Consider the following 21,656-nt stretch of genomic DNA (forward strand, 5'->3'; position numbering starts at 1 on the left):
CTTGATTGTTCAAAAATCATTCCCATGGTGGTTTAGAATTGCCAATTTCAAATATCCAAAAATCATGAGACTGGCGTAAAATTTTTTTAAAAAGAGACTTAAAATAATATATGTTGGGCTCTTTCTTACCTACTGTATTTTGGAACCTTAGAATTAACTTTTTCAACCATTTCTTCACAGCCAAGAAGGGTAGAAATTTACTTTTTATTGTTGTTGTTTTAATCAAAAGATGAAAGTCTCACAGAGTAACATGAGTAGAGGAGATTCTCACAGATAGTTGGGACTTTAAGGAAAAATCACCTTACATTGTGAAACTCTTGATAAAATCTCAGGAAACAAGAACATTAAAGGCTGTGTTTGCTTTCCCTGCCACATTGTTCCCAGCTCCTAAAAGCATTGATGGTTCCACAATTAGTCAAGTACAACATCAGAATATACAGTACAATCTACTTCACTGAATACTGAATTTGCAGAAGATTGGTCATGTTCTCCAATGACACCTTCCACTAAACATCGTTCCCAAAGCCAAATTATCTTTCACTTCCTGAAGTTTTGAAGTTCTAAAATCCTTTAAGACAATGTCTATAGTATGCATAATTCAGGAACACTAACTAAAGTCTAACTATCTGAGGGTATGTCTACACTACCACCCTAGTTTGAACTAGGGTGGTAATGTAGGCATACCGCACTTGCAAATGAAGCCCGGGATTTGAATTTCCCGGGCTTCATTTGCATAAGCCAGCTGGCGCCATTTTTAAATGCCGGCTCGTTTGAACCCCGTGCCGCGCGGCTACACGCGGCACGGGCTAGATAGTTCGAACTAGCAAGCCATTCCACACTATCTGTACAGTCTGAAATTCAAATCCCGGGCTTCATTTGCAAGTGCGGTATGCCTACATTACCCCGCTAGTTCGAACTAGTGGGGTAGTGTAGACATACCCTGAGTGTCTAGCATTATGGTACTTGGTGTGAGGTCCATGCACAATAAAGAACCCAGTCCTGAAAAATTTCCATAACTGATGTCAATAAAAGTTCTCAAAAGGGAAGGTAGGTCTGTGGATATAGACCCCTAGTTGTTAATCAGAGGAACAATGAAAGGGCTAATGCACTGGTACCGTCAATGAACCACTGACCTTCTGAACCTCACTTGCAAAGTGTCTCCGGGCAGTTCCAAAACACAAGTCAAATTAGAATGGCATTGCAAAAGACACAAATTAGACTGGTATTTTGAGTGAGCTCAGCAGAAGGTAGCATTGAAGGAGAAAGAAAATTAGATTATCGGGGATGTAACATGACCAGCCAAAATATACAAACAAGTTAAAAATAAATTAGTCTCATTACCAAAACCACAAGGGCAGCATCTCATATGGCTCTCACTCTCATCATTTAAATCTTTGTTTATTTGATTAAGTTTGGGTCCTAGCATGGTCCACTTCACAAGAATGGATTCCAATGTCTTAAAATTTATTTTCTTGCTGAATAATTCTCAAACATTTGTATTATGCTAGCACTTCTGTGTTTGTGGCATCCTAGCCTAGTCAAAGTCAACAGACAAATACAGTCTCATATATCAACCAGAATAAGTCCAACTAATCTGTCACTCATACCTGACACCACATATTCCTCGTCAGACAATTCGACTCTGCCTTTAATTGGAGGGAAAGTGTTTGGCAGTGGTGGAGTTTCTACCTTTGGAAAGAATAGAAAGTTCCAAACGAAATCTAGAAACCTGTTCTTAATTCAACAAAAAAAAAATTGGGGTCTTGCACTTTCTGGCAAGGAGAATCATCAAGAGGATGAAGCCAGTTTCCAATGCAACAGAATTAGATATCTCAGCAAAGAAACAAATATCTTTATTACTCAAACATTTATCTTTCAATGGGAATGCTGCAGAAGGAATGTGTTAAAAGTGGCAGAAGTTGAAAGGGGAGTTACATAGCTCATAAGTATTTCCCTTCAATTGGCCAACAAAGAAATGGTACACACCTCTTCCCGCATATTCTTGCTTGAGTTATGCCAGGATATGGGACCTCTGAGAGAGCGAAGGAAATGAAGGGGAAAAGTGAAGATTACTGGCTTCAGCAAGGTTCATATTCAAATTATTATTTTTTCAAATCCTACTCCACATTTTCCTACTCTTTGGCTTCTCTCATTCACTGAATGATAATGTTTCAGTCACCTTCATACGCCATAAAATTACCTAAAACACTTCCAAAAATGTCCCTTCAGATGTCAGGCTGTGGCTGTTTCCTCTATTTAGATCCCTGCCTTAGGGTATGTCTACACTGCAAAGTTAATTTGAAATAACAGCCATTATTTCGAATTAACTTTAATAGTGTCTATACATGCAAACCGCTATTTTGAAATTAATTCGAAATAGCAGAGCGCTTAATTCGAATTTGGTAAACCTCATTCTACGAGGAGTAATACCAAATTCGAAATAGCTATTTCGAATTAAATGCTGTGTAAACACTTAACTCGAAATGGAGGGGGGGGGGTCTCCAGCCCTTACCAGGGAGCCCTGGTGGCCACTGTGGGCACAACCAGGAAAACTTACTTTCCTCTCCCCCAGCCCCAGAGCCATTAAAGGGGTAGACCCTGGCCACAGTGACTGTGCCAGCTCCAAGCCTGCCAGCCCAGAGCCAGCCGTGGCCACCGGGGCCCCTGACCCAGTTACCCCAAAACATGAGCCAGCAAGCCACTGGCAGCCAGCCCTCCACCGCTCCCCAGGAGCAGTCTGCCAGCTCCCAGGAGCCTGACAGAGGCTGGAGAAGGCGGGCACCTTCCTCGTCCCGGACAGAAATCATGGACCTTATTCAGGTTTGGGGGGGATGCCCCCAAAGTCCATTATCTCCGCACCAAACGGAGGAATGCAGTTGTCTATGGCAGGATAGCTGCCAGCCTGGCCACCAAAGGTCAGGAGCAGGTTTGCATAAAAATTAAGTTGGTCTGGCGTGACCCCCAACCCTGGGCCCTGAGCTTCCCCTCCCCCTTCTTCCCCTTGCTTCCCCGTTCCAGCTGCCTCCTCCCAGGTTTTCCCCTCCCCTCTCTCACCCTCTCTCTTCCCCTCTCCCACCTCCTTTTCCCAGTCTCCCCAGAGGTTCATTCCCCCCCCCCCCAGTTTTGTTCAACAAACTCAGTTTCTATTTTTGAACGTACATGTCTTTTGTTTGACATCAGGAAGGGGGGCTAGGGAGGACGTGAGGGAGGAATGGGGCACGAGCCCCCAGTGGCAAGGACCGGGGTGTCTGTGAGGGCTCCTCGGGGTAGATGCTCTCCCACAGGGCCTCCTGGATCCTGACAGCCCCCCGAGGAACCCCCCGGATGGCAGCCTGCAGCAAGTGCAGCCGGGCTGATGGCAACGACCCCATGAGACCCACCGGTGTGCCCAGGGGCAGCTCTGGCTCCATGTGACCGAGTGCTGTGGCGTCCCAAGTGCAGGCACTCAGGACACTCCAAGACAGGACTGCTTTGCTGTCCCTCATCAAGATAGACAAGCAAGTGGGGAACCCTGAGAACTGTCTGTCCAGAGTGGGGGTAGGGTCCCTTTAAGCATGGAGCTCAGTTAGCCTCAGGCAGCAGCCCCACTCACTAAGTCCTAACCTGATGCCCTGCTGGCACTGGTTCCAGCCAGCCTTAACTTCGGTTCAGGATCCACTCAGTGTACACGCGCTACTTTGAAATAGCAAAATGCTATTTCGAAATAGGTTTTGTGTGTAGATGCATTAATTTGAATGAACTATTTCAAATTAAGTTAACTTGAATGAACGCTGCAGTGTAGACGTACCCTTGGAGTTTTAATTCCTTCATCCCTAGTTTGGCTTATTTGGCTTGATGTCTCCACTTACTGTTGAGGGCAGAGCTGATCAATTTCAGTTTCTCTGCCTTCAAACTCAGCCAAGCAGCGATTTACAATTACAGCAGCTGTTAATGATTTTGTAGCTGAACCCTGAGAATTTAGAACACTTGTGGTCCACTCTCTCTTCATTTACCCTTCTGCAGAGGAAGACAACAGGGAGGAGAGTGGCTACTGACACAGCTCCACTGATGAGAACTTTCCTCTAGGACAGGGGTGGCCAACCTATTAAATGAAAAGAGCTGAAACAGCGGCGGAAAAAATGCGAAGAGCCGAACCAAAATTGTTGAGCAAAACCACCCAGAACAAATAAACCCAAAAAGGACCAGCTCCCCACCAGCCAGAATTATTGAGGGAAAAAAAGGATGTTGCACGTTTAAAAACCGCGGGCAGGCTTTTTGGCCACATCAGGCTCCCGTCAGCTGCCGCCATCTTGCCAGTGCCATTTTGCCACACTGGACAGCGCCCCTGCACCTGGTGAGGCCGGTAGCCGATTGTAGGGGTGCATGGGGCGGCATTGTGAGCTATGGGGGAAGCTTCGCAAGCCGCACTTTCAGGGGTGAAGAGCCGCATGTGGCTTGCGAGCCACGGGTTGGCCACCCCTGCCCTAGGAAATGTATCAACAAAGGAACTGCTATGCTTGATTAGACTTGAGGTTCATCTGCTCTTGTAGCCTGTCTTTAGCAGTGGCTAGTATCAAATGTTTTGAGAGTAAGGTGCACTAGACAGATGTGAGATAATCTGACCATCACAGAAGGTCTGATCCTGATCTCTAGGTGCTAGAAACGAGTACAAGTTGGACCTCCCTGGTCTGTCATCCTTGGGACCTGACCAATCCTGAATTAGGGGATTTTCCAGACCAAGGGAGGTCCCTCCCCTCATGGGCTGCCCCATGGCTAGGGCTCCAGCCCAGCCCCATTGCTGCCTGGCCTGCCATGGCTCCTTGGGCCAGAGCTCTTTGGCCACTGGTGGGGCTGAAGCTGTGTGGCTGGGGCCGGAGCTCCCTGGCTACAACTGGAGCTCTGCAGCTGGGGACAGAGCTCTACAGGTGCTGCCAGCCACCTATTATTGCCCAGCCACTGGGGCTACAACTCCCTGCACCTCTGCCCTATCCTCCTGAAACGGGGCTCCTGGCTGAGTCACCAGCCCCCCACACTGTGTTCCTGCCCTGTGGCCAGACGGTCCAGGAACACCTGTGGTCCTGTCAAACCATGGATTTTGCCAGACCAGGGAGTCCCAGTTAAAACAGGTATAACCTGTAGTCCTGTGGCACCTCAGACTAACAAAAATAGGAGTTAGAGAGTTGCTTAAGTCCTGAAACACGAGTTTACTATTTTTCCAAAACTGCTACAGTCATTAAGTATGATTCTTTTGGATATTCTTGATATTCTTTTTGAAACAATCTTTAATCCAGTGGAATACATCCAATTCTCAGCCCAAAAACATCTACCTTAGTTGACATTGGGCAATGAGAGGTGAAAGCTAAAATTTAGCTGCATTGGTGAAGCAATATAGCAGAACTTTAACAGCCTCTTACACTGCCATTCAAAAATGTCTGAATTTAACTGCTGCCCCCCCAGTTTCTTCTTTCCTAAACTGCAAGAGATTACAGGAGAAAACTTAGATCCTGGGGAAAAGCAGTGCTTCATGTCACTCATCAGTAAGTCCTGCAGCTGATGGAGAGGCAGTGGCTCCAAAGCAAAGTGCCAATCATCTCTTGGAAGCAGAAAGATGGCAAGTGACTTGAGTTGCCATAAAACCACAGGACACGATGAGCTCAGACTTTCACAAGAAATTCCAGTTTATACTCACAGCTCATCATCATGGAAGGTTTCAGCCTCAGTTTCTCTAAAGCATGAAAATAACCCTAATTTAAACTTCCAAGATTATCATGAAGGCATAAGATACACTCAACCCATCATACCATAATGATGAAGAGAAAATAGATATAAACTTTTGCTCATTAAAAAAATACATTACTCACTTTGGGGAAAGTGGAATTCTGCAAAACTATGGGTCCAGAACAAACTACAGTAAAATTCCAATAGTCTGCGCCATTCCGCTCACAGTCTCCAGCGCGCACAGAGTCCAGCCTGCACATGCTAGCAGCTGGCCAATGAGCACAGGCAGCTGCTTCAGGACCCAGACATAAGGTTGAGGGAGAAAGGGAATTAGGTGACAGCAGGGAGGGGAGGTGTTTGGCTCTGTGGAAGGGAGGGGGATTGGGTTGCGCACGGCGTCCCAGCCAGCTCATTGGAAAGCCGGCCGCTTGGCGCATGTGCCCCAGCACCTGGAGGGAGACGTGCAGCTGTAACAGCGGCTCCAGGACCTGAGCACAAGGTGGGGAGGGGGGATTGGGTTAGGAGTATGCCCCCTTATAGTACCTCCTGGTACACTGGCATATCCGATAATCCAGCACCACCTAGGTCCCAAAGGTGCCAGATTATCAGAAGTCTACTGTACTTTCAATTATTGCATTAAAACAGTGGTCTCCAACCTTTTTAAGCATAAGATCACTTTTTGAATTTAAGTCAGTTCAGGATCTACCTCAAATCCAAATACCTCTGCCCCTCCCCTTTGCCAAGGCCCCACCCTCCTCACTCTGTGAAGATGGGATGGGGGGCGGACGAGAGGGGACAGAATTACATCAACGACCCCCTACCTCTGTCTCCACCCACTCTGCACAAGCAGGAGGCTCCCAGGGGGCAGCTCAGAGGCTCTGGGCAGGAGCAGCAGGACGGTGGGGGGAGGGCCAGCTGAAGTGCAGGCACTTGATAGCCTCCCAGCCAAATCAGTTAGGATCACCTGTCAAAGGCTCTAAGATCTACCGGTAGATCCCGATCTACTGGTTGGTGACCACTGCATTAAAATCTATATTGTTAAAATTGTATTTCTAGAAAAAAACATGAGACTAAGAACAGCAACAAGCTCCTGGATCTTTGTAAGATATGGAGACCACAAAATTCACTCCTCTTACTTGTAAGTTGAAATGAACTGGAGAAACAGGCCTAAACAATATTGTCTGAAAACATTTTCTTATGGAAAGTGTGTGTGTGTGTGTGTGTAAGAGTGGTTTTGAGCTGTGGGAAATGAAAAAGGCAAGCAAGAGGTTAGAACTATTAAAGTGAAATGGCAAAAAAATAAGATTGCCTAAAAAAAATAAAAATAAAAACAAAAAACAACAAAACCAAAACTCAATCTCCCCAATGGGCCCATCTCCTAAATACGTGCATCCAAAACAATGAATAAAATAATTTGACTTCTTCAATGGGTGTAAGAATAAAAATCAGCTTAGAGACAGCAATGAATGGTCCTTCTGATTACTGTATTTGGCACATAATAAATAGCTTGAACAGTTTCTGTAATGAGTAACTTAAGCAAGAGTCATGAAACAAACATGAGTTTTATATATGTTTTATGTTTACATTAAGTATTCTTTGAACCATTGTATATATGTTAAAAAAGGAGGCAACATCTCACATGAGAAATACTTGTAAGATTCATGCTGAACTTGGGAGTTTTCTTTTGGTTAATTTCATCAGTACAAAAAGCCCGCTTAATATTAGAAGAACCTTCAGGTCAGCTTTGCTGACTTTTAATGATGGTTAGTTTGTGCTCTGTGCTCTGCAATCTAAAATTATAATGGTCAGACTCCAGTATTCCATCTTTTAATGAGTCCTATTTTAATTCTTCAAATATATACTACCTAAATTTGTATACTCTTTAACAGTAGTTAATCTTCAATTAAAATACCTAGAGCAGAAACTAAGATAACTGGTTTAAAAGGTAAAAGCTTATTGACAAAAAACGGTATTCTTCATATTGCCTATTTTAATTCTGCATATTAAAATACCATTTTTATGAGCTGAGAAAAAAACTTCAAGAATAATGAAGGCTAACAAAAGACTGAAGAGCAGTAATTTAAAAAGCTCAATATGTAGCATCCTGATTACTGTATCAGTCCCATTTCCATAACGAAGGGAGGTCACCGAACTGCCGCCTGTCCTTTTCTGGTGACAAAGAAAGAGCAAAGAGGACAGACTGTTTTCAAAGCATCATCCTTCAGGAACTAAAGGAAGAGCAAGAAGTCCCCTGCAGTACAATATGTGGGTGTCAATGTCTGCACTTTTCTGGAGTATGGTAACCCCAGCTCTGGTGGTCCCTGCACATGCACTTAATTTGGAAACAGCTGAGTTCAAAAGTTTATCCTCACTTTTTGACCTACAAAGGTTTAGTGTGTGGGAGTGCACACAAGCATATACATCATACCACACAGGCAGAGGATGTGCAGCCACAAGATACACTGTGTGTGTATGCAGGCACTTTGTATATTTACAAGTGCTATAACATGTATACATTATCCAATATACATCAGGCACATACCATGCATTGTGTAGGCACTCTACATACAGCCAGCCAGCAAAGGAAAGGTTGCGTTTTAGAATTCAGTAAGTCACTAGAATCTGTATTTATTTGTACAGTTACATTTTTCAAAAGAAAAAACACATAATATAGTCAACATCTGCTCCTAATTGCAATGACACATATTTGGAAATAGCATATTTCACAGAAAGTATGCCAACACAATTCTGTAGCTGACTAGACTAGTATCATATCCATGTCTACCTTAACTATATTATAATAATATAGGCATTAGCAACAGATCTATCAATCTATCAAGTTATTTACAACGTGCATGGTAACTTAGACTCACAGATGCAGAGAACTGCAAATGCAAATACTATAGATTAATAGCTAATTAAAGTAGCATCTGTAGATGTGGTGGGGCTGGATAACATAAGGTACTAACTAGGCTTCATTCAGGGAAGACTAGGTAAGGATCACATGAAATCTCAGAGGCTTTACTTATAGCATTAGTGAGAAAATGAGCAGTCACAGACATGGGAGAAGGTTCTAAATATCATTGAATGTTTCACAATTTGTAACATGTGGTAAGTATAAATAGCGTAAAAACACACAGCACATGTAATGGATAAATAGAGGATGATGGGGTAATGGAGAAATGGAACTAAGACTCAAACCTCATTGTGAATGGTAAAAGAAAAATTTGTAAATGAAACAAGTACATTCTGTCATTGCTAAATTTGTACCATTTCTCTCTCTGTTACACAGAAGTGCATTATTATTCAAGGGTTTCAAATATAACAAGAAAGTGGGGAAATGCTGAGAACACAAGACAAACCAAACAACATATGTAGATATTTCACAGATATAATGGTGTATAAAAGCTGTTTAACAGAACAGCCTATACATTAGCAATTGAAAATGGGAGTTGAAAGACAACTCAGTGCCCTAGGGAAACATTTTGCACAAAGACATTACAGAAGGCAAATCCATGAAGACCAGACTACTTGACCAATGCCAAAATATGAGAGTCTCACTCTTTGAAAGTCTCAGGGATACAGAGCGAAGTTATCAGTCATAGCCATTGTCTATTTCAAACTTTCATAATGACCCAGAAGGCCCAGCTAAGTGCAAGAGTTTGCCAGAGAAAATGCTTTAATTTTGCATTAACTTCCAATCTGAATTCTCAAAAGAACTGCAACACTTAAAAAAAAATAAAGCGTTTATGCCATTTCTGAAAGTTGAAAACAAATAGTAGAACTTTGGAATGAGGAAATCTGAGTAATCCAAAAAGCAGAAGTACATGGAATAATGGCAGTGCCCAATACTACAGTTGGAGGAACCATTTCTAGAACATATCAGCCAACAAGTAGTTTCAATGCTACCTTTTGGTAGTGTGGGAACAACACTTAGGGTGTGTCTAGACTACAGAGTTTTGTCGACAAAAGTGGACTTTTGTCGACAAAACTATACCTGCGTCCACACTACCGCTGAGTTCTGTCAACATAACGTCGACAGAACTCAGCAGTTTTGTCGACGCTGGTAAACCTCATTTGACGAGGCATAACGCCTTCTGTCGACAGAGTTCTGTCGACAGAAGGTGTTATTGCATGTAAACTGTCCTTTGAGTCCACACTACCATGTCGACAAAGCAGCTTGATTTGTCAACAGAACTCAATGTAGTCTAGACGCTCTTTGTCGACAGAAGTTTTGTCGACAGTATCTGTCGACAAAACTTCTGTCGACAGAAGCCTGTAGTCTAGACGTACCCTTAGACCTTTTCTAAAGAACAAAGATGATGCTGGCCTAATGATGAAGAAGAGAGACAGTCACGATGCTTTTTGTGTGGTACCCAGACAAGATAACACTGAATCCTTACATTTCAGAGAGGCCACTGGGCTGAAAGTAGGGTGCAGGATATTCCATCAGAGGGCTGCAGGAACATTTATAGTTTCAATAGCAAGCCATACTCTATACTCATTTTTACTAAATGAAACTGGAATAACTCTATTATCTTGAATGAAGGAACTCCAGATTTTCAGTGCATGTGACTAACTGCAAGGACTTAAACTTCTTTATTACAATGAGGGGGAACAGGTACTAGCCATATAGCATCTCTTCCTCGGTGATCTGGTTTCACTAAAACTTAGACTTAGAACCTGGATTTAATTCTGACTCTGCCACTGTTTTGCTGGGTGAGATCTTGAGCAATTATGTCCTTCAGTCTCCCTATCTGCAAAACAGAGATGATACTAACCTCCTTTGGAAAATGCTTTGAGATATATGGCTAAACAATACCATATAATGGCTTATCTACATGGTGGAATTATGCACTCTTCAGGAGTGTGATTTCTGAAGTATACTAATACATTAACTGGCTTGTGCAGACGTTCTGGAGTGCATTAAAAGTTCCCTACTGCCATCTGTAATGTCCACCAGCAGGGCCTGGATTAATTAATAAGCAACTCATTAGAGTGTTTTAGATATCACCCTTCAAGGATGCATCCGCGGTGCCATTTGAGATTTTGGCAGGGAAAGGGGACCACCTGTGCATGCCATGATGGGGGGGGAGGGAGAAGAGAGGGAAGAGGCAGACTAAGGACAACAGCTTCAGCAGTGTTACTGAGCATGCTCAGTACAAGCCAAGCAAACTGGGGAGGATCAATTCCATTTGCCAGCCCCCAGATCACCTCTTCCTAGGGCTATTAAAGCACTGGAAAACTCTAGGGTTTGTTTGCAGATAACTTAGCAATTAACTGTCAGGAGAACTGTATCTAATTCCTATATAAAATAAAGAAAAATTAAATAAACATTAGACCAACTCAGCTCTAATATCAACATTCTGACATCTTGTGGCAAGTTACTTAAGGGATACTGGTTAGCCTTAACATTTTAATATATATTCTTACTTTCCTGCTAAGTGCAGAGAGAGAGAGACTGACTGTCAGCACTCCTGGGCTCTATCTCAGCTCTCAAAGTGGAGTGAGGTCTAGTGGGTTACATCAGGGAGCAGATACATTTGGGCACCATATAAGATCAGAATGGGCATACTGGATCAGACCAATGATCCATTTAGCCCAGAGTCCTCTCTTCCAACAATGGCCAATGCCAGGTGCTTCAGAGGCCATGAACAGAGGGGGCTTCAATCAAATGATTCATCCTGTCGCCTATTCCCAGCTTCTGGCAAACAGAAGCTAGGGACACCATCCCTGCCCATCCTAGCTAGAAGCTACTGATGGACCACTCCTCCCTGTACTTTTTTTGTTCTTATTGAAACCCTGTTATAGTTTGGGCCTCTCCACCAACTCCTGGAAAAGAGTTCCATAGGTTAACCGTGAAGAAATAATTTGTTTTAAATCTGCTGTCTATAAATTTTCATTGGGTGAGCTTCTTGTGTTACCTAATGAAGAAGTAAATAACATTTCCTTATTCTATTTTTCCAAATCATTCATGATTTTCTAGACCTCTAACATATCCCCCATCCTTTAGTCATTTATTTTTCAAGCTGAAAAGGTATAGAAAGGGCAACAGGAACGATTAGGGATAAGGAACAGCTTCCATATGAGGAGAGATTTACAAATCTTGTAAATCTCTCCTCATATGGAAGCTGTTCCTTATCCCTAATCGTTCCTGTTGCCCTTTCTATACCATTTCCAAATCCAATTTTTTTTGTAGGTGGGGCCACTAAATCTGCATACAGTATTCAAGATGTGGGCATACAATGGCTTTATGTAGAGGCAATATGATATTTTCTATCTTCTTATCTATTCCTTTCCTAATGATTCCCAATGTTTTGTTAGTTTTCTAGTTTTTAGACTGCCACTATACATTGAACAGATGTTTTCAGGCACAAATGATTCCACAAATGATTCCAAGATCTTTTTCCTGAGTGGTAACAGCTAATTTATACCCCATCATTTTAGTATGTGTAGCTGGGATTATATTTTTTTCATGTGCATTACTTTGCATTTATCAACACTGAATTCCATCTGCCCTTGTGTTGCCTAGTCACCCAGTTTTGTGAGAGCCCTTTGTAACACTTTGCAGTCAGCTTTGGACTTAACTATTTTGAGTAATTTTGTATCATCTGCAAATTTTGTCACCTCATTGTTCACTCATTTTTCAAGAACATTTATGAAAAGTTTAACAGAAGTTGTCTGAATGCAAATCCCAGCAGCACAACACTCATTGCTACTCTTTCCACCCCCTCTCTTAAGTACCTGGCAATGTTTTCATTATGATCTAACGATCCTTCAATTACTTGACTGACCAGCCTTTTGTTATTCTTAATCACCTGCCTCCCCCTGGTTATAAACCAACTTCCTGCCCCAAAGGCAAAGCTGCAAGCAGCTCAAACTCTTGTTGCATTTAAGAACCACATTTGGAGCCAGGGCATGCAACTTTAAGTAGACATCAAGTATAAAATCCAGGGGTTCCAATTTTGGGCGGTGGGGTGGGGGTGGGGAGAGGTACTGTCCCCTTATGCCCCCATAAATGGCACCCTTGGATGCATCACTCCACGATATAGCCATGCCCTAACAGTTAGGTGTTACAGTATACTCTCAATTATCTGAATAGCACCAGGTATGCACATTCTATTTGGATCATTGGGAGCTTAAATAATCAAGAGCATAGGAGCCATTCAGCAATAAGGTGGTTGTGACAGACCCAGACCAGCTGGCTGCCGCACTCTAATTGAGGGCAGGTATGCTGGGCTCTGGGTGAAAAATTTCCTCTTCCCTGAGTAAACAGGGTCAAGCCTAGTACAGCATAATGAAGCAGGCACCTGGGACCAATTAAGAGCTTGCTGGAAGCAGCAGGCTAATCAGAGCACCTGCAGCCCAGTAAGGCCTGCTGGGGATTTTTTATAAGGTCTCTCTGCAGAGAGGGCAGAAGTTAAAGATCTGAGATGAAGAAGGTGCATTGGGTGACAGCTGAGGACTACAAGCAAAGCAGACTTGCTCAGGTACCAGAGGAAAGGTACTAAAAGGGATCATTTGGGGGAAGTGGCACAGGGAAGAAGATGCCATACTAGTAGAAGAAGAAACTCTGTGTGTTGCCACTGCCGTAGGGTCTGCCACTACAGAGTCTCCCCCTGAGAGGGGAGACCAGGATTATGGAAGGGTTTTCACCCCAAACTGTGGACTAGCCTATGATGAGTAAGGTTCAGTAAGCTGATAGCTTCCTCTTGTCTAGAGGAAAGGATATGTGGAGGGTCACAGTGAACCTCTGAGGCAAACGCTAACTGCAAGAAGCACAGGACTCTTAGGGCATGGCCAGAGCTTTGCCCCATGGTCTGCCCCACAACCAGGGGCTCATACTCCTACTCTTCTTACAGTCCTGGCTTGGGATCTCTGCTCTGCTCTGGTCTCTGCTTCTCGGCTAGCAGGGATATAGAGGGCAGCTTGTGTTGGAACTGTAGCCACTCAACAACAGAGCAGCCTCCCCACAACTGAGGGCTGCCCCTCCTCACAGATCTGGCTGGGGAGTCAGAACTATTATCTGCTCTATTATCTGCACCTCCATATTCTCAGAATCTCTTCCTTGTCCCCTATCACAAGATACACAGGTAGGAATGTTACATTTAGATTAATCGGCTAATCGAGTAGTCGATGGAATTTCTATTGACTGTTCGATTAGTTGAGAAGGGGGCACCAAGGAGGGAAGCCACAAGTCAAGTAGTGACTCGAGTACCTAATAAGCCTAGCTGCTTACATCCCTAACACCAGGGACAAGAAATGGATTCTGATAAACCTGTAGCTCAGATAATAGGTTTCGGATTTAAAAAAAAAAGAGTATACTACATTACTGTCACAGATCCATTTTAAATTTTGCTAACTACCATGGATTGGGGAAGGAACATGTGCCTCTGCAGTGCATTTTTTAATATTTAAATATATCAACAGCAAACAAATTGAATTATCTGGATTAATGTCTAGGTTTGCTAATTAAAAAAACTTAAAACTTTTTGGAGGAGAATGGGATTTGGGAGTTTGTTTAATCAAATATGCTTTTGTTAAGTGCTGTTGAACAGAAATATTGCTCAAGGTCACAACAAACTTTTAAGTCAAAATCACAGGCAACTAAGGAGCTCCTGTCCTCTTTCCACGACCTCCATGTCTACCACAGAAGACCAATTATTTCAGAACAAAATGTGAGACGTATTCTCACCCCCAGAGCAATATTTGTTCATTGTTTCACTTCCATTTATGCTTCCGCAATATAAATTCATGTCTGCTATTCCCATGTTCCAAACAGAAAATGGTGCTTGATCAATATCCTCATTATCGCCATACATTTTTTTCCAAGTTGAAAGGTTTATTATGTTCTTCAGATGCATTACCCTGTGTTCAAGGCCAAAATCAGGCTACATGTCATGTTTTCATTAGTGTTTGGGGTTTGTACAACTTCCTCTATTTAACTGAACTCTGTCTTACAAGGTTCCCTAAAAGTAATTCAGAATTGTTTCACCAGCTTACACAACACTCTACATTCTTGATCTTATCAAGCAAAATGAAAATTCTTTATCAGCTAACAACTTTTGCTCCTGAGTTCTAATCCTGGCTTAGATACTGACTCTTGCTGATGCCTTGGGCAAGTTATTCAACCTGTCTGTGCCTCAGTAGATTGAGAAAAATTTACCATCCTGCTTTAGGTTTGCTATTTCAAGAAACATGTGGAAAGAAACTCTGGTATGAGCACTGCTGTAAAATTTTGTATTCCCCTAGGAGATTTAAGAAGAGGGGGAAAAAATTAAAATAAACAAAGAGACAAACTTAACTGAATAAAACTTCTAACAAAAAAGGTGCATAACATCAAACTTCAACTATGTAATATATAGAATTGTAGAGGCACTGAGCCACTCAGCTACTTTCACCTCTAAAATTGAATGGTCAAAGACTACCCTAAATTATTTATGATTTAAAAAACTATGCTTAAATCTACTTCTAATTCATGTCAAGGTATCAATAATATACTTTTATCACCATTAATACATATACAGAAAAATAGCTTTTGCTAAAACAAATAACTTCCTTATCTAAATTGACCTAGAACAATACCATTACATGGGGAACTAGAGGGCTCTAAGGATTGGGAAGGGCTAGTGCTACAATTATGTCACATCCATTTTTAGGTGAAATCCCTAAGGTTCTGGCATATAGGGTAGAAGTCTTGGCAATGCAGAAAACAAAGTCTCTAGCAATATTTTATACTCAAATCACAATTTCTCTCTTTTTAGCACAAACAACAAGAAAAGTGCATGTGATATTGAACAGCGAATAGTTTAGATGAACAAGAGGTCCCAGACTGCAGCTGATTTAATCTCACCCAAATGTGTATTTTTTTAAAAGAGGGATTATTTGTTTTGTATTTTAAAAATGTGGAGTGGAACCCCATGATCCTGTGGGGGAATTAAAGCTCTTATTGTCTATTCTGTTCTAGACCTATGGGTGTCCTGAAGCTCCTTGTTCTGTATTAGTTGCCCCTTCAGTCTAACTTTGTTTTTCACTTTGGAGCTCTCGAAGTGTGCTGAATATTGTTGAAGCATGTCCACATGCTTACAGAAAACTCAAAATGCCTGGCTATTTCTTTCAAAATATAAAAGTCATAAAAGAAATCCAGGTCTTGTGAAGTTTGTGACAAAACTCCACCTTTGGCAGTGAGTTTCATAATAGCTACTGTTACTTGTGCTATTGCTTTTCAGTGCATGAGAGAGAACTTTAGAGTACAGCTCCACAGATCCAGAACCTAAGAACTACTTTACTGGTTCCAATTTAATCAGATTAGCAATGACCAAGTCTTTCCAATAGTAGCCTGTAAAAAGTAAGTGAAGCATCATAATTCAGCTTCTGATAGGGAGATGCCATATCACCAGAGTGCCTACAAAACTGACTGGAATTAAAACTAAATTTGACCTATTTGCTGGTAGTTAGAAAAGCAAGTGTGGATTGACTCCCCTAAGAACTATACCAAAGCAGTATCTAAAGTCACCTCAAACATGGTCCACTTGCTCAGACAAGGGAGCTTTGTTGAAAGGGGGCTGAATGACACACATTGTCCCACTAAGAGCTGCACAAATGAAGTGGACAAAAGAGTCTTGTGGGACATGGTTGAACTTGTGGATATTCTAATATGAGCCTGTAAGAGTGACCCCTGGTTGACACAGGTAGTTGGTTCCATTCAACTGGAAAAAATCTGAGGCAACCCACAATTCCAGTAATCAGCTCAACTCCAGCCCAACCCCAGTCTATAAAATACCATGTGTAGCCCAGTGACTCAACACTGGGCAGAAAATTCTACAAGTTAATCAGAACTGCAAAGTACCAAGTCACCAGTTTTACTTCCTGATTGGAAAAAACAACTGCTCTCTTCATTTTTCAGAAAAAGCATCACCTTACCAATAGGGATAGAAGCAAGTAGTCAACTGGAGTATCAACTACCTCCCCACCCCTTGCAGTCTCTCTGAGAGGCAACAAGGGGGCAAGGAACAGGAGCCGATGCTGATGGGAGCTGGCTTAAAAGCCAGTTCCCCCCAGCACCATCTCGATGGTGCCAACCTGCCCTCCCTTGCTTCCTCTACCTGAGGCAGCGGGGGGTGGGGGGGGAAGAATAGGGGAGTCTATTGCAAAGCAGCCTCTGCCCGCAGCAGACAGAGGTTACTCCGGCAGCAACCCCTGTCCACGGGGAGCCCAGCGGGTAGCTACCCCTCCTCCCCCCACGGACAGGGGCTTTTGCCATCAAGCAGCAGTCCACAGCAGCCCCTGTTGTCAGCAGACAGGTCTGGCCAGTGTGAACAGCGGCTGCTGGGCTCAGCACGACAAAGCAGTCCCAGCTCATGCTGGCAGAGGATGCTGCAGCTCTGCATTTTAAAGGTAAGAGCCTACTGGCTCTTACTACATTGAAAATGCAGAGCTGGTGTGCAGGTGGCTCTCAGAGCCAGCACAAGCTGGGACTGCTCAGTCCTGGCTTGAGCCGGCTCCTGGAGCTACCCCTGCTGAGGCTCTGCAGGACAGTCTTTATCGACTAATCGTGCAGTCAGTACAAATTGTATCCACTGCATGATTAGCCAGATAATCACAATTTAACACCCTTACTTCCCAAGAAGATTTAGGAATGACAATTGTTTCCACACAGACACTCCAATGTCTGTGACTACAGATTACTGCTGGGAAATGTGTGATAAAAAAGAATGTCTTACAGAGCTATCTATTATGCGTGAGAGTGTGAAGAAATATTATACATTTGTTAACCCCTAAAATAAGCCTTGACATGAACGTGGAAAGTATGTGGAAACTTGGATATGAGGAATAAGTGGCACTAAACATTGCTGGGGGGGGGGGAAGAGGGGGGAGAAGAAGGATGGGGAGGACACACTACCTTCAACTCACAGAATACACCAAGTTGCTTCCTGAGGGCAGATAGTGTACCCATCCCACCCTGTTGGACCAGGGGCAAGAAAGCTAACAGCGAAATTCATGAAACCACCTCCTCCACAAAATAATGAAATGAAAAAGTGTGGATGTTAGAACTCTTACTCCCTTTCTCTCTGAGTTTTACATACAGCATTCCTTTGTATCACCCTGGCTGTAAGCCCACTGCTCTCACCACTGATTGCAGAGAGACACACGGTCATGATTTTATGTTTGTAGGACCACACTGAGACATAGCATGGAAATTGATGGGACAAGCCCAAAGTGGCACCAATCTATACGAGGATTTTTAACTAGTATTTTAACAGTAAAAATATGTGCACGCACATAATTAACATAGTAATACATTAGACTAATGTCTTACAAGATAATGGAAACTGGAATCAAATTATACTCATTGTAATCTTTTTCCCATCGCAATGACCAAACATGCAACACTGAGTTGACTTATTACCCAAAACAAGAGCTGAGGTGGTTCCATTATTCTTATAAGAGTGAAGGAGGGTTAAGGGGCAATAGTTCAGCAATGAAGAAACTCCAAGGACCTAGAAAGCATGGCAGCCTCCAGAGATGGATTTTGCCAAAAGACTATAAACAAGCTACAAAGCTGCTATTAAGATACAAGCCCATAAAGTCAGAAAATATTTATCTGGAAGGGTGGTAGCCCAATAAAAGTTTTATGAATGTTTTACAACTGCCCTGTCAAGAGGCTGGCCGCTCAGTCACCTCCCTCCCCTTCTAAAAAACAACACATGCAAAAAACCTTGCCCACTGTGTCATGTTCCAAAGTGGGAATGACATGGCTGTTTGAAAAATGGAACTACATCTCTCCCTTTCATAAAAGCTAGCACAATATGCATTCCTTTGCTCCCACTCCTATAGTATGTTATGTATGGGCAGGGAGTGAAGGGCAATTGCCACAGCATTCAGCCTCAAAAAAGGAAATGGGAATCTCGATAAGCTATCACCTGCCTCCACTATTTTTTTGCTGGGCCTCTTTCTCCAGCCGTCTTAGCTGTCTGACCTGTTTGGCAGAAAATTTACATGCACAAACACTAGAGATGACTGGAACTGAGCAAATAACAGCTAGATCTTATGAAAAGAAGCATCTGATTTGCAGGTACATTTTAAGATATTCTGCACTGATGCTTATGGACACTGGAAGGGAAGGTTGATGGCAGAAGAACACAACAGAAAAAGAAGCCTTTGGATGGACAATGAGATATTCTGAGTGGATCATAATGCCTTTTCATCTACCAGGAGATTAGCAGAGGATCTTACAAAATGGGCTACCAAGGTTGCACACCTCCAGTATGGAGATGACATATCAAAAGAAGAAGATAGGAGCATTGTCCCTATTTTACAGATTAAATGGCTCATTCATTCCTTTTCATTTTTTAAGAATACACGCAAAACAATCCCACTTTAGCAATGAACATTGTAAACCAAATGTATAAAATTACACTTTTTCATCTAATTGTTATGAGTCTCATCTCTAATAATACATTTTTAGAACCTTTACACTTAAGAAATTCAAAGCAATACAAACATTGTACATTTTAGTTACATTAAAGGGCTATTACTTTAACTAAACACTACGGCTGTAGGCTGTCTAAACTTCACTCGAAACTGAAATAAGTATGCAATTTGCGCTACGCAAATTGTGTAGCTTATTTCGAGTTTATTTCTAAATAGGCTATTTCGAAATAGCTATTCTGCGTCTTTTGAGTGCACAATTATTTCAAAATATAATGGGCTCACTATTCTCATGTCCCTGTAAATGTCGTTCCTTGAGGATTATGGGACATTTCGGAATAGCGCTCTATTTTGAAATTTGGCACTGTGTAGACAGTGCCAAATTTCAAAGTAAGCTAATTCAAAATTAACCTGAAATAAGCTGCGCAATTTGAGTAGCTCAAAGTGTGTAGCTTATTTCGAGATAAGGGTGCAGTTTAGTCCCACCCTAAGAGAAATCTGGAAATCCAAAAAGGTATGACGGCTTCTACTTCATCTTCCATCCATGCCACTATGTCTTCCCCATCAATCTCCTCCCTTTCAAATTCCATGCCAAACAACAGAACAAAGGAAGGGATCTCCTTCTGAATGGGGAATAATCAATAATACGGTAAAATCAAATCAGTTTGGCATGGGAAAGTTTCAGCAAGTTATCATCCCCCAGCTAGTGAGAGATTATTTGCTATAGTGATTTCTGTAGTACTTCATCAATCATTTTTAATTGACCTAACCAACCAGGCTTCCACCAATTAATTTCCCTGTGGTTTATTAGATCTGACCACCCAGAAAATCAACTCAAATTTTAATTTCTTCAAGATCATCCTATTACCCCCTAGGTATGGTCACTCTAAATTATTCTTCTCATGCTGCATCAAAAAATGGATGCTGGACTGATTTCTTTTAAAAGAACATCAGTGGAAAAGCACCACCCACTCATGTGACTGAGCAACTGACATTAAATAATGTAACACAGCTTATATATAACTCCTCCCTCGCATCTGGTGAAAAAGAATTACATGGGCCATTTCAGTGGATTGCTGGAAAGACAGATGTTTCCCGTCAGCCATGTCATGTTTGTGTTAAATAACAGATATTTTTAACATATTGTGTTACTCCATCCATCTTAGTGAATTGCCCATCTTGTAAAATTATTTTAATTGTGTTATTTTCTCTCCACTATCTTCATCATCTACAATTATTTATAGCATTATTGCCTTGGTTTCAAACACTAGTTATAAACATTGTTGTAACAGTTCCTAAATGAGGGGTTTATTTTGTGAGAGAGAGAGCGCGAGAGAGAGAATAAAAAAAAAAATATTTGAAATGTTTCAAAAGGGGTTTCTTCCGTTCACACTCATCCCTCACAAAATAAAAATTTAAGGTAATACTGAGCAGATCAAATTTGTTTTTCATTGGGGATCTCAAAGAAGCTATCTTGCTGAGGATGGCACAGCTCTGTCCTATGCCTGAATCTCCATCAGCCACTTACTTCTGGGGGAGCACCGCAACCTCTGAGCCAGAGTTTGGCAGGAGTAAGTGCTCTGCTGGATTAAGTTTCAGCATAATGTTCTTGATAGGAATCAGAGCAGCATCCCTAAAGTGCATTGGGAGGCTAAAACGCCAACCATCAAGATGGATGGTTTGTTTTTATTTTTTATAGAGATTTTCTAAACCTCAACTTTCACCCCTTATCCCTTCTCTTCCCCCTCCCATTCCCAGCCACCTCCAAAGGCCCATCTGTCTGTTTCATTTAATAGAAACCTATATTTCCTAGCTAATGGAAGCACTTGGCTAGGAAGAGATAATCTCCTTGTGTTTCAGTTGTCTCACTCCTGTCATCATATTAATGCTGATTAAAAATGAAACCCAACATTTACGACAGACCGCACACATTATTTAAAAGGGACAAAACCCCATGAATTTGGACTTTCACAATCTAACCAACATGGAATGTGGTGCCCGCTGGACAGACACTCCTTCATGTTTGGATGCCACCCATATTGATTTTCACAGGACAGTCCTGCTTTGTTGGAGCTCTCCTATGTAGGATCACAGGACGTCAGAGGTTTCTTGAAATAGCTGTGCGGTTGATATAGTCCTACATTAAGAGAGTGGTCCTGTTGCCATATCATTATAACTCAAGTAGAAGGGAAGCCTAAGGTCAATTCCTGGCTTTGTCAGGAACTTCCTGCAGGCATGTAAGCCAATCTCAATATTTCTTTGTGTCTCAGTTTCCCCATCTGGAAAAAAAAAGATATTTTGCTATAGCTACAAAGTTGTGAGGCCAATTCATTAATATCTGTAAGGTGCTCGCATTGTAGTTTCAGATTGGAGCTCTACAGACAATTGAAACATCATAATTAAATAAGCCAAACTCATTCAACAAGTTTTAGGATTCAAAATAAGCTAAATTTAAGAGAGGGGGAAGGGCTCTAGTCAGCTCTCATAAGATTTTATCTTAACACGAAAAGGAAAAAAGCCATCTTCAA

General features: G+C 42.2%; 1 protein-coding gene across 4 annotated transcripts in view; it reads right to left on the reverse strand.

Annotated features, from left to right (window-relative positions):
* Positions 1 to 21,656, reverse strand: part of EEFSEC (eukaryotic elongation factor, selenocysteine-tRNA specific) — a 199,124-nt gene that overhangs the window by 16,459 nt on the left and 161,009 nt on the right. The window contains exon 7 of one of the 4 annotated variants that reach the window (XM_075938810.2): positions 20,896 to 21,407. The exons of the other annotated variants lie outside the window; for them this stretch is intronic. Within the exon in view, the coding sequence (XP_075794925.2) occupies positions 21,271 to 21,407 (137 nt within the window). The 3' untranslated portion in view covers positions 20,896 to 21,270. Of the gene's footprint in view, positions 1 to 20,895; positions 21,408 to 21,656 lie in introns of those variants that run through there. 4 annotated transcript variants of the gene reach the window in all.

The sequence above is a fragment of the Pelodiscus sinensis genome, chromosome 11, assembly GCF_052426305.1.
Source record: "Pelodiscus sinensis isolate ZL-2025 chromosome 11, ASM5242630v1, whole genome shotgun sequence".
Classification (NCBI taxonomy): domain Eukaryota; kingdom Metazoa; phylum Chordata; order Testudines; family Trionychidae; genus Pelodiscus; species Pelodiscus sinensis.